Source organism: Rhinatrema bivittatum, chromosome 5, assembly GCF_901001135.1.
Source record: "Rhinatrema bivittatum chromosome 5, aRhiBiv1.1, whole genome shotgun sequence".
NCBI lineage: Eukaryota > Metazoa > Chordata > Amphibia > Gymnophiona > Rhinatrematidae > Rhinatrema > Rhinatrema bivittatum.
In genome coordinates, this window is record NC_042619.1 from 100,953,168 (window position 1) to 100,970,242 (window position 17,075).

The window sequence follows — 17,075 nt, forward strand, 5'->3', positions numbered from 1 at the left end:
GGTCGACTCACAATTTCAAGAGGAATGTGTCAAGATTATCTCAGACCAGTGGGTTCTAGATATTATAAATCTCGGTTACGCTTTGGATTTTGCTCGACCCCTGCGAGATCTCTTCCTGCAATCGCCCTGCGGGCCCCCGCAGAAGCAACAAGTTGTCCTCCAAAAGTTGTCCCGGTTGAAGGCTCTCGGGGCCATTGTTGCGGTTTCCGGAGGCGAACACCGGACCGGTTGCTACTCCATTTATTTCGTAGTACCCAAAAAGGGAGGGCTCCTTCCGGCCGATCTTGGACCTCAAGCAGGTCAACAGGGCATTGCGAGTGCCTCGGTTTCGCATGGAGACGTTGAGATCAGTCATTGCGGCAGTCCACAAAGGCGAATTTTTGGCTTCTTTGGATTTGACGTAAGCTTATCTCCACATAGGAATCCAAGCACACCATCAGAGGTTTCATGATCATGGGACAACATTACCAGTTTTGCACCCTGCCTTTCGGGCTGACGCAAAACTGGTAATGGCGCCATTAATGTAACCAAAGGTTACATTAATGGTGGGGGTGGAAGGGAAATACAACCAAAAGTAACAGATAAGTATGAGAGATGATAAAATTAAAAAAAAAGTGTGATAGCTTGCTGGGCAGACTGGATGGGCCATTTGGTCTTCTGCCGTCGAGGCCCTCGTTGGTTGTTGTATGAATCCAATTCCCCTTTTTCCCCTGACATTGAAGCAGAGAGCCATGATGGAGTTGCATCAACAGTATCAAGGCTTATTGGTTAAGGGTAGTAACCACCGTACCAGCAAGTTACCCCCATGCACTTTCTTCATGTCCATCCTTTAGCCTTTAGGGATCCATAGTATTTATCCCATGCCCCTTTGAATTTTTTCACTGTTTTGCTTTTCACCATCTCCGGAGGAAAGAGCATTCCAAGCATCCACCATTCTCTCCGTGAAGAAATATTTTCTGACATTGGTTCTGAGACACCCTCCCTGGGATTTAATTTCATGACCCCTAGTTCTACTGATTTGACCGCTAGTTCTACTGATTAAACTTGATCTCACTACCGTAGTAAAATTTTACATAATAACTGGGAATATAATACAGTTTAAAACATTGTGATTGTTGGAATTGTGACTTTCTCATTTAGAAATTAATAACTATATCTTGCTAATTGTTCAATTTTATTTATATATTAAAAAGATTTAGAGCAAGGAAAAATGTCCTTTTTTTTTTATTCAGGTACCATCTCCCTTTATGGACTCAAAGTATAAAAATGTAACATTAAATCCTGAACAGAAGTCATCAGTTCAACCAGATTCTTCAAGGACAACCCAACAGGCTTTCTACAATGATGAAAAAGAGCTAGATACTCCTAAGAACTGTAAAAAGAGAAGGGCATTGGACTACCTAGGGAGAATACCTTTGCCAGCACCAGTCACTCCAGTACATGTCTTTGTTTCTCCATCTTTGCAAAAGGCTTTTCGACCTCCAAGAAGCAACTGCAGTGGCCAGCAGACCACCACACTATCAAAGGAAAATAATCATGACAATATTAAATTAACATCCCACAAAGAAAGTAATGCAACCAATGCTTATCCTGAGGGTGGATGGGTGGCTGACGAAGAGCTTGCAATGATAAATACCCAAGCATTTTTATCCAACTTTGCAAAAGAAACAATTAACAGTTCTGTTGGTGAAAGCAGCAGTGCATTATCTAGTGCATCTTCAGATGAGCCTATGCTAAGAAAAGATGCTCTCCCATCTACTTTGGAAACCAGAGGGAATACTTTGGATCACACTGTTAAAGGAACTGACACTCAAGAAGAGAAAACAAATCAACCAGAGGGTTCAGTAGTATGCCAAAAGAAACTACAAAAAAGACGAAAACGAAAATGCTAATAAATACAAATGCACATTATATTTCATGTTAAATTATTTAATATTGTATACTTTGTAAATTTTTTGAAGCATGATTAGTTTATGTATATATTTACAGTGTAACAACACATTTAATAAATGACATTTTTGGTTGTAAAATGGAAAAGTAAATCCAGCAAGATCTCATCTCCTGTTCTACGATTATAATTTTAAAGCAGCAATAGCACTGTACTTCCCCAGTCAGCCTTCTTGTGAGGGGAGGCCACCTAAGTTCTATTAAATTCCAATAAATGTTTTTAAAGTTTGTAAACCATATTTTGCAGCCTGTTTAATCTTAAAAATGGTCCCTGCAAATCCAGATGCTCCTAGATACCAAAGTAAATGATTAGTACTTCATCAATGCACTGAAAACTTACCCAGTCCTGAAATCATACACACCAGTGATTTTACTTATAGTTGGAATCACTTTAGGCATGTTGTGTCCTGCAGCATTCGAGATGTTACTTGGTAAATCCTGCAAGCATCTGAATAGAACTGTACAATGCACACTGCGTAAGTGGGGGGATTTTAAAAGAGGCGCACGTCCTCACCATTGCCAGTTCAACCAGTTCATTCCCAGTTTGGCCAGGTAAAGGAGGATAGGAGTTCCACACCCCCCTAGTTTACCAGCCTCCCTTTTCCCATTAACCCCAACCCTTAAAACTCTGCTGCCATTCCTAGATTGATTATTTTATTGCTTACACGCCATCCATAGCAAAAGTAAGTTTACGTAGCAGGGGACCCCGGCGTGCGCTTGTGTGCGTTAGTACTAACCGTATTTTCCATATATAAGCCATGGTTTGTTTTTTTCAGCGATTTCAGTGACTGCGACTTATATACGCTCACAATCTCCCGCTCTCTTTCTCAGCCTGTGCTGTTAACCTTGCTGTACAAACAGGTGCATTTTATACAAAGGTGCGACTTATCTGCCAACTATAGGAGGGTGCAACTTATACACCGGAAAATAACGGTACATACTGTTTTCATTGTGAAATCCAGGAATGCCTGTGCCACGCCCTGCCCCTTTATTAAACTTTTTATTTGTGCGCGTAGTGGGAGATACGCACCTACGCAGGCGCCTTTTAAAATCCACTCGATGCATGTCGGCCCAACTTGTGCGTGTATCTTCTGGTTTTTTGGTGCGTGCCGAGCTTATCTGTATTGTAGATAAGTTTCTCTGATATCCAGCACAAATGTAGAGTCCTGAACAACTTTTGGGTTAAACTATTATATCCATTACATGTACTCATGTAAAACTGACAATTTAATTTACAGATATTCCATTTAAAATGACAAAGGCTAAAAAAAAAAAATCAAAACCAGAAAGAAACATCATTAATGCTTTATGAACATTTAAAACAAATGGAGCCTAATCTATAAACAGCTTTTTCCAATTGCACAAAATAGAATAAAACGTTTATGAATCAGGCTCATAATGAGCCATCTAAATTGATCATCTTAGAATGCACCTCTATAGTCCCTTGCATATCTAGTATTTCCACGGGCTCTTCTGTTGGGGTGTGCTGGTTGTGTATTTAAGTGAGTCCCAGTGTTGCTGGTTGTATTCTGTCCCCTGCTGTTTCTGCTTGATTTTTCGGAATGAAGCACAATGTGAAAGGTAAGATCATGCTCATACTGTTCCTTCATGTGCTGTATTTTCTCTCTTGGTACTCCATGAATGTTTCTTCTGTATAACCATGAGTAACAAAAGGAGTATCATTTAGCTGCTGCATAATATCAAACCATGTATGTTGGACCTAAACTTTTAAGTCCAAAAGATCTCATTTTCACCTTGCATCAATTCTAATAATTACAAAACAGAACTAACAGAACAAATTAATCAGAGACTCTGTTAATATTTTGCGCTGGCAATAGGGTTGCCACCTGTTCTATGTTTTTACCCTGTAACATGCTTGAACTTGAAGCACTGCTTTTCTTCAGAAAAGGATAAAATCAGAACTGGGCTAGCTTGCTCTTTATAATATGGAACCAGGCAGCACCCCTAATTGGAAAGTCCCAGCTGATACAAATTGATTAATGAATTTTTTTTTCATCTTTCAAGGCTTGAACTCAAATCCTGTGTTAAATTAAGTACATGTATTGGTCTTAGCACTGTCATATGTAGATATTTATTTCATCACAAAATTAGCACACTGTCCAGCACAATTGGTGTCCTTTTTATTAAGGTCCAGAACTTGAACACAAGAGTTATGTCAGGAATGTTTTGGCATATTTGTGTCATCACCACTTCTAAAGTATAAGAAAAGTTGGCATTATTTCTCTCCCTTTTCCTTCTTCCCCATGACCTCACAATGATGTCAACACACTGAAAATTGTATCCGGGGTTTTATTTGAACTATTATTCAAAAAAGGACATATGCATATACTGGACACCAGTTTCATATGCAAACTAAAGACTGAATTAGCAAAAATTGAAATGTTACCAACCCATCTTCCTGTTATATAGTAAGCATGTGGTAGCTGAATACATTTTTTCTTAAGCGATTAACTTGTGAATGTTTGAAAGATTTGGTAATGGTCCATAGCTAAGTGTGAAACCTTGATGATTGGTGCTACTGCTCACAAGTTTCAAGCTTGTGCTAATTCAGTTTTTTGTTTGCATATGAAACTGGGTGGAAAGTTAATCTGGAAAAAGTTGATTTCCATTCATGGCACAACACACCTAAATTAGAAGAAAACGAATCTATCTACGGAATGAGATTTATCTTGACCAGGGGGTCTACTTGTTTGGACTTGAAATTTTAAAATAAAAAATTCAGGCCATGATCAATGCAAACACTCCACATTAGGTTTCCTGTGAAAGAGAATTTGCTTTTGCCCAAGGAATATCAAATTGAACCCCAATGTGCTTCTTCCAACCTTCTATTAGTAATTAGGCAGTCCTTGTTAGTGATGCAGAGACTTGAAAAATGTAAAATATAGTAAGTGAGCCTGAACTCTTGTAGGGCACGCAGGATGATCAAAGCACAGTCATTTTCAAGGAAACACAAATAATCAATTCAAAAGATTTTCCCTAAAACAACAGTGCAGTGGGAACAGACTGCTTTGGGGGCAAAAATGCCTGAATCTTCATTTGCAAACACCCAAGGAGTTCCCCCTAGTTTTGAGTCCCTCAGGTCAAGCCCAGTCATTATATTCACAATCCTCTGAGGCATGCAGTTCCCTGTAGAACCCAGCACACGTGTTCTTTCAGTCAGCCAGTAGCCATTGCTGTCATGTGATGGCTGAATCTCTCTTCCTAACCTTCCCTTTGCTTTTGCATCATCTCCAGCCCATGGAACAGAAACCAGGCTTCAAAACTGAAGTTGGGTTGCCTGCATATACTGTCACTAAGCCATTGGACAAAGTATTTAAATATTTGAACTATATATATTTCATAATGTTGCTCGTATTTTATATATTAACTATATTTTCCTAGCGTGTAGCCAGATGGACTCAGAACGAATGGGTATAGTATGCTCGTGCTAGCAGTTGGAGACTGATCTGATGTCAGCACGGGTATATATACCCCCACAGGAAGCGTAGCAACTCAGTAATTTCCGTCTCCAAAGCAGTTTGGAGAGCCTGCACGCTCGCAGAGCGTGTTTTCCATACCTTCTCCAGGTTCTACCGTCTGGATGTCCAGGCCAGGGAGGACACAGCATTTGCAAGGGCAGTCCTACGCGGTCCTCAGGCAGCCTCCCGCCCAGGCTGGGAGTAAAGCTTTTGTACATCCCATTCGTTCTGAGTCCATCTGGCTACACGCTAGGAAATGTTGAGATTACTTACCTGATAATCTCCTTTTCCTTAGTGTAGACAGATGGACTCAGCATCCCGCCCAGGCTGCCAGTGTACATGGGTTTCACCGATTCAAGGTAGGCCATGTCCTTTTGCTTACATAAGAGCGTCCCCTTTGCCAGGTGTCAACGCCTTCCGGTTGTGAATGCTGGCGGTCTCCAGCTACTATCAATCGGTCAGGGGAATCCTGTTTCACTAATTCATTGATCGTCAGTACACATACATCCATAACAGCTTTTGCAAGGAAGATTACTGAGTTGCTTCACTTCCTGTGGGGGTATATGTACCCGTGCTGACGTCAGATCCGTCTCCAACTGCTAGCAGAAGCATACTATACCAATTCGTTCTGAGTCCATCTGTCTACACTAAGGAAAAGGAGATTATCAGGTAAGTAATCTCAACAATATTTCACAATGTTGCTCTTATTTCACAAAATGATCACACAGTATTCAAATTAAGCAAAAGAAAAAACTGAAAACAAAAATTGTAAACTTAAACTGGTGCCAAAGGTATATAGGTTGAATGCATTATTAAAAAGTACTCAGTAACCAGCGTGCTTCAAAAAAAAAAAAAAAAGAATCTCAAACTACTAATACTGTTTAATTTATCAAAGGTAAGCCCATCAGGCTTTTGGAGAGCACCTACTTGGTGGGATTACCGATGATCAAATCAATGAAGGGAATCTAAGATGATTTTAAAAATGCAGTTTCTTGTTGCTTGAAATTTATTTTAATCTAATATTACTTTTGAAAAAGCTTGTTCTTAAAATAATTTTAAAAAGTATACTTTGCCATGTCAGTTTCTACAACATTTGATAAACGTTTTTGCTTTCGTCCTTTAAGTCCTTTTCATTATAAACTTGACTATTCCAGCGGACAGAAGATGCTGATTCGTAAAGATTATCTGAAATGCATTTTATCAGTTTTCACACTGACCTGATTTATTCTCCGAGGACAAGCAGGATGGTAGTCCTCACTCATGGGTGACATCATCGGATGGAGCCTGGCACGGAATTTTGATCTCAAAGAATCTAGAACTTTCAAATATGCCCTACTGAACATGTGCAGCTGTAGTCATCACCCTGTCCCCCTAGGCAGTGTCCTTCAGTCTTTTTTTTCTGCGGAGCCATATGGTCGCGGGAGCCGTGTGTCTCACGGTGTTCAGCTTTGCTCACGGTCTTTTTAAGTGATTCTTCTAGAGCTGCAACTGTTTTCTTTCCTTTACCTTACAATAGTTTTATTCCTTTTCCCTTTTTTTCTTCTTTCCTCTGTCTGCCAGCCAAATTGCAGGCCTTAGTCACTGTGTACTCTAACAAAGTACATTTCTTCCCTTTTTCAAAAAAAAAAAAAAGAAATACTGCACCTGCAGTTTAGTATGTGTGTGCTCTCCTTGCTCTGTCTGCTTTTGTACCTTTTGTCCGGTGCTGGGAGGACTGTCTGAGTACAGTCCGTGGGTGATCCATGTAGGCCGCTGAGCCTAGGGACTTGCCTGAGTTCTACCTGAGCAGGAGTTCCATGTCATTTCATCGATTGATCTACATCAATGGAGGTTCAGGCAAGGCAGAGATCAAGGACCACACTGTTCCTGTGGGGGGGGGGGAGAACTCATCCTCCCCACATTCAAAGGAATTAATCTCCACAGGCAGGAGAAGGTGATGATAGTGCCTGCTTGCTGGTGATAGCAGTGCAGTCTCCTTGTGAGAGAGGGTGAGCAGCAGCTTGCCGCACCTTCAGTGCCATGCCCAGTAACAGCTGCCTGTGCACATCTATGACCAGCGCACCGTTGATCTGATGCATCAATGTCATGACCGCATTAGGGATCAGGACTGCCATTGAGCACCCTTGACGCAGTCGAGGTGCTGGAACACCCTTGATTGAGGTGCGTTACCGACCTCTATACCATTAGGGCCTTCTGTGCCATAGGCATCGGTGGACGTGGAGTCTTGATGCACCGGAATCAACGCCTTGGGCCTCTGTGGTGGAGTAGCGGCACCAATCTCTAGTGTTGAGAGCCAGGTCTGCCATCAATCGCCATGGTTCCCCTCGATGCCGTCAGGGCCGATGTCAATGGCCTCGGGGCCCCCAATGCCATGGTGCCCTTGATGCCTGCTGACAATCTAGATTCCATCGAGTTGCATGCATGGCCACTCTCTGCTGTTGAGGTACGTGGCCTCGATGCCATTGGCAGCCTTTGATGCAGTTAAGGTGTGTGGCCTCAATGCCATCGGGGTGTTGGGCCGCCATAGAGGCCATTAGGCGTGTTGGCCACCAATGCCTTTCATTGCCGTTCTCAAGTATACCAAGCACCACCAATGAGACAATGGGATCGCCTTTGAGCGACCTGGTCATTCTTGAGGTATCGTCCACCAATGCTCAAGAGCTCAAATGCCACTGAAGCCCTCCGGTGAATGGGATTTCAGCTTGAACAGATCAAGCATCAGGGTCACCAAGGCATCCAGGCACAGTAGTCCAGTGCCCTCGAGGCTCCTTGGTGGAGTCCCGACGCGGCACAGAGGAGCATCGTGCTGTCCCATCATGGGCTACGGCTGTTGGGCACCATGGATGCCAGTGATCTCAGGGGCCCTGAACCGTTGAGATTGGAGGGCATCGGAGGCCCCACCTGGGTTTGTGCACTAGCTAGGCTATTGTCAGCTATAGCCACTGGCGAGAGATGCCATCATGCTCGCAGCAATTATGCCCTCGGACAATTAGGTGAGCGGAGGGGAACTGTTGATGGAACGATGAGAGGGAAACAGTGAGCAAGAGACCCGCCCCCCTCTGATGTCATCCCGCCTAGCGTTGAGCCGGTAAACGGTGCCATTCCACCAGGCACCTATGCGGAGGGGGCAGCCCACCAGCACCGGGCACTTTTACAATCAATCACTGAAGAGAAAAGACAAAAATAAAAATGAAAAAATCTGCTTTGAAATCTGAAAAGAGAACAATGAGAGGGAAACAGTGAGCATGAGACCCGCCCCCCTCTAACGTCATCCCACCTAGTGTCAAGCCGGTAAACGGCGCCATTCCACCGGGTGTCGCTCGCCAAAGGGGCACTCCCCTTTGTGCACCTCTTCGTGCAACCCATTGTGCCTCCTTTTCATTTTTAAACTTCTATGTTTCTTCCTCTTTTGTTTTATCTTTCTCCTTGTTTTTCTTAGTTTTTATCCCTTGTTAACAATTTCCTTGTTATAAATGTTCAATGTATTAGACAAAGGAAACATTTTTCCTGCATCTTCTGTTTTAATGTAAACCGGTATGATTTGTATATTATACAAGAATGTCAGTATATAAAAATTAAAAATAAATAAATAAATCAGTTCCTCTGGGCATTGATGAGCCGTGTTGGGGCTGCAGAGCCTCTGTCTGCAGGTGCCTAACATCCTTGGTACCGCTGGTCCATCGAAGCCTTCGGGCACCGGGGGGGCTCTATCTGTGCCGCTGGGCAGTTGATGTCCACAGGCTCCTGTGGCACCGGGATTGGTGCTATATACTGTGAAACTGATCCTGATTCGGTCAAGCACCATCAAAGCACGTCATTCGGTGCCTTTGATGTGACCCTTCGTTGATGAGTGCAATGGCACTATGGGCACTTTCACCAATACCGCCCCCCCCCCCCCCCCCCCCCGGTGCCCGAAGGCTTCAATGGACCAGCGGTACCAAGGATTTTAGGGGCCCCTGCAGACAGAGGCTCTGAAGCCCCAACACGGCTCATCAATGCCCAGATTGTCACTCAACTCTCAATTGAAGAGTTCAAAGGTTTTTTGGGATCGGGAAGCCCTGATTTCCATTACTCCACTACATTCAGAAAGGGGAAATTTGACTGGGTTCCAGGGCAACCTTATGGGTTTCCCTCTGGACATCCGATTGTCCACTCCTATAAGGGGTGTCCCTCGTTCTTTGTTTCTGGGGAAGGGATGTCACCACTTCTGACTGGTGATTGCTCTTGGTTCCTCGCGAGCTCCAAGGGCCAGTCGAATGATAGCACTCTCCTTACGTCATTCTAAGGCATAGTAGGTCTATTTTGTAAGGAAGCCTTTCCAGAATACCTCCCAGGTGAACCTTAAGTGTTTCTCCCATCAGGATCCACTTTGATACCTGCTGAGCTCAATGGGCCACTATGGCCAGTTATTCCCACCTGCGGGACCCTACCTCAGTGAGGAGGGTTCTAGTCCATCTAATTGGCGAGTATGCTTTTCAACCTATCACCATATCCATGGCTGAGGGAGTTGGGAGATGAGGAACCCTGCAACAGAGATGCTCTTAGTTGCAATGGTTTGCAAGCTATACTTTCCCATTTTAGAGAGATCCCTGTCTGAGGACAGGGGGGTCCTGATCATGCAAAAATTGTTCCATTATTGAACCGTGTGCTTCCTTGGGGGAAGTATTTTCAATCTGAGGTATTAATACCTAAGCCAGGTGCTTGGCAATCTGTTCTGAGATTGCCCTGTCCCTGCCCTGGTATCCTTAGGGCTTCCAGGCCAGTGAAGAAATCCTGTTCGACAGGGGTTTGCACTTGCAGCACCCCAGCTTCCTGTCTTTTAGTGGAATATTTCTGGATTTCTTCCCTGGGGAATTCACTTTCAGTTTCAGCTGTTCCAAGCAGGCTGAGGGCTCTGTCTCGGTGGGTAACTCCCTACTGGAATTGGCAGTTATTCGCTTGTGGTCGGCATATACAACCTAGCTACTTGTGCTTACCCTAGCAGTCCAGCAGCTTGCCTCCTTGCCTTCTCACTCCCTCCGGCTTCCAGTTGGAAGGTTGGGGGGAAGGAGGAAAAAGCTAAGGTATTCCTGGTATATCTCGGTGTATATTTGTAGGGAAAGTTTCACCACATTTTCCCTATGTTTTCACCAGGCTCTGGCCAATATTGCCTTTAGCTCTTCTCCCTTCACTAGGTTGCCCAAAGTGCCTTTCTGCTCACCTGACCTATCCTGTAGACAGGATGGATAATCCTGCCCTTGGCTGGGTGCAGTGTGTGCTGAGCTTCAGGCCTAACTTCTCTCCCTGCTTGGGAGTTTGGGCTAACATCTGAATCAGGGGTTGTCTTCATCCCCTGAAACCTTTGTCACTGTTCTACATGGTCAGCTAGGACTGGTGCTTCGGCATGTAGAGTCCATCCCAGGCCCTGCTGTTGTGCTGATTATTCTCCAGGTGTTGCTTGGGCTTTCTGCCCATCAGCCACACATGGGCACACTTCTGCAGAGAAATTGTCCTTTAGATGTCAGTGGACTGCAGTTTCTTTCTGGGGAGTTTTTCGTGCACCAGTTGAGTTTTGGTTGTCTTCTAACACGGAAGGAAACTATGCGGTTTTCATCCACGAGTCCTTCTCTTGTTTACATCTCTAGGCTTTTACTGTATCTAGGAGGTTCCAGACCTACTATCATCGTCAGGTGTTCCTGATCCGAAACCCTGCCTGTAATATTTTCCATGATGCGAAGAATGCTTCTGCTCGCACTCATATCATTCCTCTGCATTAGGCACCCCTGTTATGCATGAGGGTTTTGTGTCTCATTCATTTATATGTTTTCTTTTCTTTGTAGGACCCAATTTTTCTCCAGCCTGGACCCCTTGTGAGTGGTAGTGCTTTCAGCACTGTGAGGTTTCCCAGTTTGTCCTGCTCAGACAGCCTATAGCTAGAGATTTACCCATGTATGCGGACTACCATCCTGCTTGTCCTCAGAGAAAGCAGAGTTGTTTACCTGTGACAGGTGTTGTCAGAGGATAGCAGGATGTTAGCCCTCATAAAACCCACCCGCCTCCCCTGTTAGTTGGTTTCTCCATGCATTAGCTATATCATGGATGGAGGGACTCTGCCTAGGGGGCAGGGTGATGACAACAGCTGCACATGCTCAGTAGGGCATGTCTGAAAGTTCTAGATTCTTTGAGATCAAAGTTCCATGCCGGGATCCATCCGATGGTGTCACCCAAGTGTGAGGATTAACATCCTGCTGTCCTCGGAGAACACCTGTTACAGGTAAGCAACACTACTTTATCTGATATCCAAACACAAAGCTAGAATTATCATGGGCAAAGTCTTCCTTTAAAAACCAGTTTAAAATAAGAACATTATACCTTGCTAATTCTTGAACATTGAACTTCCAGCGTGTCTCAGGTTCTCGGAATATCACTTCATAATCATTTTCAAGTGCCTGATTTCAAAAGTAGCAAAAATATTAGAAGCTGAATAGCAAAAAATGTTAGAAATGTTTTATTTTCTTAAGAGGAATGGATGAGTGTTTTGCTTTTCCCACCAAGTATCCTGAAGCCTTATTCTCTGTATTTAGAATGCCTGCCTGCAAGTGGCCAATAAAATAATTCAAATATCAGGCAGGACACACAGGATCATCAGTGTTCCCCTTTGGTGTACTGGCTTCTAGTTTCTTTTTAACCTAGAATTGTTTGGTGAATGAACCCTCACAGTCATTAACAGGTCAATCCAGTAAAGTGCGGTCGCGGTTACCCTGTTTCTAACCCGCCTTTTACTCACAATTTGGCCGCGTTAGCCCAACCCGCGATTCACTATCCCCTTTAACCCATTCTTACCGCCTCTTTAAAGCAACGCGTAACCCCTTCCGCCCGCGGCATGTATATTAGATGTAAATGATCGGATTAGCTATTCCCCCCCCCCCCCCCCCCAATTCAGTAACGCGCGCCCCGACTATCGCCTTTTTAACCTGGAGTTTAGCCGCGCGTTTAACCTGCTAATTTACCACCTACCCCTACCCCTGCGTTACAGGCAGGGGTAAGGGTAGACGGCAAACTTTCCCCCAAAAGGAAACCTAAAAGCCTAAAATCCCCTCCTCCCGAAGCTACTCAACATGTTATCAACTTACTTTTTGTTGCTTTCAGCCCCTTCAACCTTCTCTGCCGTCCTCCGGAGGGGGCAGCCGGCGGCGAAAGCGACTTGCAGCGGTCCCCCCCGCGCAGGTCCCGGTTCTCCTGGCTCTTGATGATGTTCCAGCAGGTACTCCACGGCGCGGTTTCCTTTAACCATCTACAGGCAGAGATTATGGCAACGGGATCCATAGCAAAGCTCCTCTCTCCGGGACAGTGCTCGGCCCCAATAACATGTCCCAGCTAAACTCGAGAGGAGCTGGGAGCCAGCTCGACTTCTGGCTGACAGCTAAACCCCCCCCCCCCCCCCCAAAAAAAAAAGACTGCTGAGTTTTACGGCCTTGGAAGCGAAGCGTACTTTCATGGGCTTGAGCACCCAAATTGACGGGCGCTCAAGCCAATGAAAGCACATGGACGGGTGCGTGACGTCACGGCGTGCGTCACGCCCGCCCGTCCCTGTGCTTTCATTGGCTTGAGTGCCGGTCAATTTGGGCGCTCAAGCCTGTGAAAGCACAGGGACGGGCAGGCGTGACGTCGTGACATCACGCCCGCACGTCCCTGTGCTTTCATTGGCTTGAGCGCCCGTCAATTTGGGTGCTCAAGCCCATGAAAGTACGCTTCGCTTCCAAGGCCGTAACTCAGCAGTCTTTTTTTTTTTGGGGGGGGTGGGGTTTAGCTGTCAGCCAGAAGTCGAGCTGGCTCCCAGCTCCTCTGGAGTTTAGCTGGGAAATGTTAAGTGGGGCCGTGCACTGTCCAGGACAGAGGAGCTTTGCTATGGATCCCGTTGCCATAATCTCTGCCTGTAGATGGTTAAAGGAAACCGCGCCGTGGAGTACCTGCTGGAACATCATCGAGAGCCAGGAGAACCGGGACCTGCGCGGGGGGGACCGCTGCAAGTCGCTTTCACCGCCGGCTGCCCCCTCCGGAGGACGGCAGAGAAGGCTGAAAGGGCTGAAAAACAACAAAAGGTAAGTTGGTACATGTTGAGCCGCTTCGGGAGGAGGGGATTTTAGGTTTTCATGGGTTAAAGTTGGGATCCACTTCCTGGTGCCTGTCATTTCAAATGTCATTTGAAATGACGTTTGAAATGTCATTTGAAATGACGTTTGAAATGACAGGTACCAGCGCACCCAGGATACTGTATAGGCGCTGTATTAAGCGCCTATACAGTAAAATGGGTTGCGCGGGCCTAACGCTTCATAGATGCTTCTTGGACGCGGCTTGCATTTGCAAGCTATTTAAATACAGTATCGAGCGGTAGGTGAGCAGGACTGTGCGTGCGGCAAACACGGGTGCGCCCGGCACTAATGCAGCTCTTCCTACCGCTCCTTACTGTATCGGCCCGTAAGTTTGGTCAAGGATTCATGTTCACATCACCTCCCGATTTTCAGTATGCATGATGGCGGAGGATATCCTTAAAACTGAAGATCAGAGTTTGTAGTCTGCTTGAAGTGGGTGTTTGTGATCCTTCATCAGTACCAGATGCAGAAGATACTTGGTACTCTGCAGGTGTAAAAATGTAGTAACTTTCTTCAAGCCAATAAAAAGTAATATCCTTGCACCATCAAGCTCCAGAAAATGATAGTTTCTTCTCCCAGTCATTTGCCACATGACACAAAAGGTAAAATCTTTCTAATACTATACGCAAATAATCATGAGCGAACACATGGTCAACAACAGGCAGAGCAGAATTCTAAGTATTTCTGTGTAACAAATTGGAGTGGGATGTTAATTCTATTTCTAATCATACTTATCTTGTCATTGACTGTGAAAATATAATGTTGTGCAGACTCAGCTCATTGCAAAAACTGCCAAGGATGCTTTTTTTTATTATAGTCTCCTAATAGCATTCACATTTAAGAGTAATAAAATGATTATCTTAATGAATCTTTATTTCTATCCAGAACCCTAATTTTATGGATAGATCTCTCACAAATCACTTCAACTGGCATACTATCTGGCCTTGGTTTTCTTTCCTTAGTGAACTACTATTCCAGGAGTGGCTAACTCTGGTCTTCAAGAGCTAAAAAAACGGGTATGGTTTTCGGGATATCCACAATGAATATGCATGAGAGAGATTTGTATGTATTGCCACCAATATATGTAAATCTCATGCATATTCATTGTGGATTTCCTGAAAATCAGACCCACTTGTGGCCCTTAAAAATGATAGGTACCCTCCCCCCATGTACTCTTTTCTGTCTGTTACACACTGACAGATGTTGTTTTTGGACACCTTGCATTCCTTAAAACTTTTTAAAGATCTATCTATAAGTGCTCTCTGTTGTGGTTATCTTTGCAGTATGAGATTTGCATATGCCGGTAATATTCAATTTCCTGGTTTTTGCAGTCTTCCATTAGAAATTCTCATTTAGAAACATGATGGCAGAAAGACCAGACGGCCTATCTAGTCTGCCTCTCCACACAACTGTTCAACTCTACATTCCCTAAGAGATCCCCTTGTGCCTGTCCAATAGGGATGTGCATTCATCCAGAATTAATTAGGCATGCACTGCCTCCATTATATGCAAATATTTCTCAAGCATAGTCATTGTGGATATCATGAAAACCTGGCCTGTTTGAGGCACTTGAGGACTGGAGTTCGCCATCACTGCTCTAAGGTTTTTAAATGCCTCAATTATACCTCCTCCTATTTTGCCTTTCCTCTACAGTATGCATGTTTAGATCTTTCTGTCCCCATAGACTTTCCAAAACATTGTGGAAAAACTTAGCATGGTATAGTAGTTAACTTCTAGTAAGGTACCCCAGGCTTTCAACCTGGGACACCTTCACCCATCCCAAAGTCTTGTAATATAGAATTTAAGCAGCCCGTATTTCCATATGCCCTAGATATCTTGGGGACGCAAGACTAAATTAACATATAAGAGGCTGGATATGCTATCCCTTAAATACAAGACTACACAGCTGCTCTTCGGAGGTGGATTCGGCACCTATTTTGTATATTGTGCAAGTGAATTGTGACATTGTTAATGAAATTGAAACACAGTTGTATGCCAACGTTTAGGTACCTCTGGTCAGATTGAAATGAATCATTAATTGAACAGAAGCTGACATACCCTCTACATGATACAAAGTTCAATACTAAATATTCCCAAAGCCCACTTAGAAAATGAAATATACTCATTTTTATGTTTTGGGATTTTGACAGCCTTCTGCCTAGAGAAGCCCAGGGTTGTTGAAAGTAGACCGAACAATCTCAGTCTGAGATGTTAGAAGGGTCAGAGTATTTCTTCAACTGTGGAATTATCTTCATTTGACTATTTAAAAGCATAAGAAGTCAATTAACCTCTTGGGCCTTGTTAACTTTATATTAAAAAAAAAAAATAGTAGTTATGATTCACTTGGAAGAGTGTCCAAATGTTTGCACATGCCATAGTCATTATTTTATTATTTTCAATCCTGAAAAAATCAGCAAATAGTAATTTTGCATTAAAAATTATGGAAAGATGTCATGTTTTAACTTTGCGCCATGAAGAGGTTGTGTTAGTGTCTGTTCACTTAGAGATTCATTGAAACATACATTTTGACAGATTTTTTTTTTTCTTCAGGGGGTGCATACTGATATTGAGCTCTGGCACTTTTCTCCTCCAACTGCTTGAGCTGCCCTGTGGTTCCTTATTAAAAAATAAATAAAATAACATGCATCCTGCATGTGAGTATTGGCACTTTTTGTTCCAGAAAGAAAGCATTGCGTTTTGACCAGGGGTATCTAAACTATTGCATACACCTGTACACTTTTCTGCCAATCCTCTAGTCCCCTTGCTGATCTGTGAGGGCAGCGATGCCACAGGCACAAGGGACTCAGCTGCTGTGGGGAGATGCACAATCGCATGCATGCACCTTGCCAGCCACCTCCACCCTGCCCTTAATCTCTCATGCTTCTGCAGGGACCAGCCAATTCTGCAGCAGGAGATGGATTTTGCAGCTCTTGCTTATAAAATCATTGGGGCAGATTTTAAAAGCCCTGCGTGCGTAAATCCAGCTGGATTTACACGTGCAGGGGAATTGCACACCTATGTTGCATAGGCTGCTGGCGCACGCAAAGCCTCAGGACGCGCGTAAGTCCCAGGGCTTTGCTTGGGGGGGGCGTGTTGGGGGGTGTGGCATTTGGGGTGGTTCTGGGGGTGGGGACATGGCAGTGCGCGCATGTTATAAAATCGGGCATAGATTTGTTCGCGCCGGGTTGCGCGAACAAATCTACACCCGCGCATAACTTTAAAAATCTACCCCATTATGTCTATGTATGTGTGTAGATGTAGCCCCTTCCCCCAAATAATGTTTGAACTATCCATTCAATTTCATTAATATTTCTGTAATAGTGGAGTACCTAGTGATCCTGACTACACTTTTCAATAGTTTCTATTACTGTTTTGTTTCCTGCAGAGAAACTAGCCTTATAAGATCTTTCTATCTGTCTGGTCACCCAGTTCTGTCCCCAGGCAGTCTGAGGGAGGGCATGGAGTCCCCCCTCCTAAATTTGGAGGGCTCCTCTCTGATACAGGTCATCATATGGGA

The 17,075-nt window shown here is 44.3% G+C and overlaps 2 protein-coding genes across 3 annotated transcripts in view; one reads left to right on the plus strand and one right to left on the minus strand.

The window, feature by feature from the left end:
- BRCA2 (BRCA2 DNA repair associated) overlaps positions 1-2,181 on the plus strand; it is a 217,973-nt gene extending 215,792 nt beyond the window's left edge. Inside the window, 1 exon segment of the mRNA XM_029603169.1 lies at positions 1,233-2,181. Within this exon segment, the coding sequence (XP_029459029.1) occupies positions 1,233-1,892 (660 nt within the window). The 3' untranslated portion in view covers positions 1,893-2,181.
- The window catches only part of N4BP2L1 (NEDD4 binding protein 2 like 1), a 62,003-nt gene continuing 46,841 nt past the window's right edge, over positions 1,914-17,075 (minus strand). For both annotated transcript variants that reach the window (XM_029602655.1, XM_029602656.1), the window contains 2 exons: positions 11,778-11,854; positions 1,914-3,597 (listed from right to left, as the gene is read on the minus strand). In XM_029602655.1, the coding sequence (XP_029458515.1) occupies positions 3,369-3,597; positions 11,778-11,854 (306 nt within the window). In that variant the 3' untranslated portion in view covers positions 1,914-3,368. The remainder of the gene's footprint in view (positions 3,598-11,777; positions 11,855-17,075) is intronic.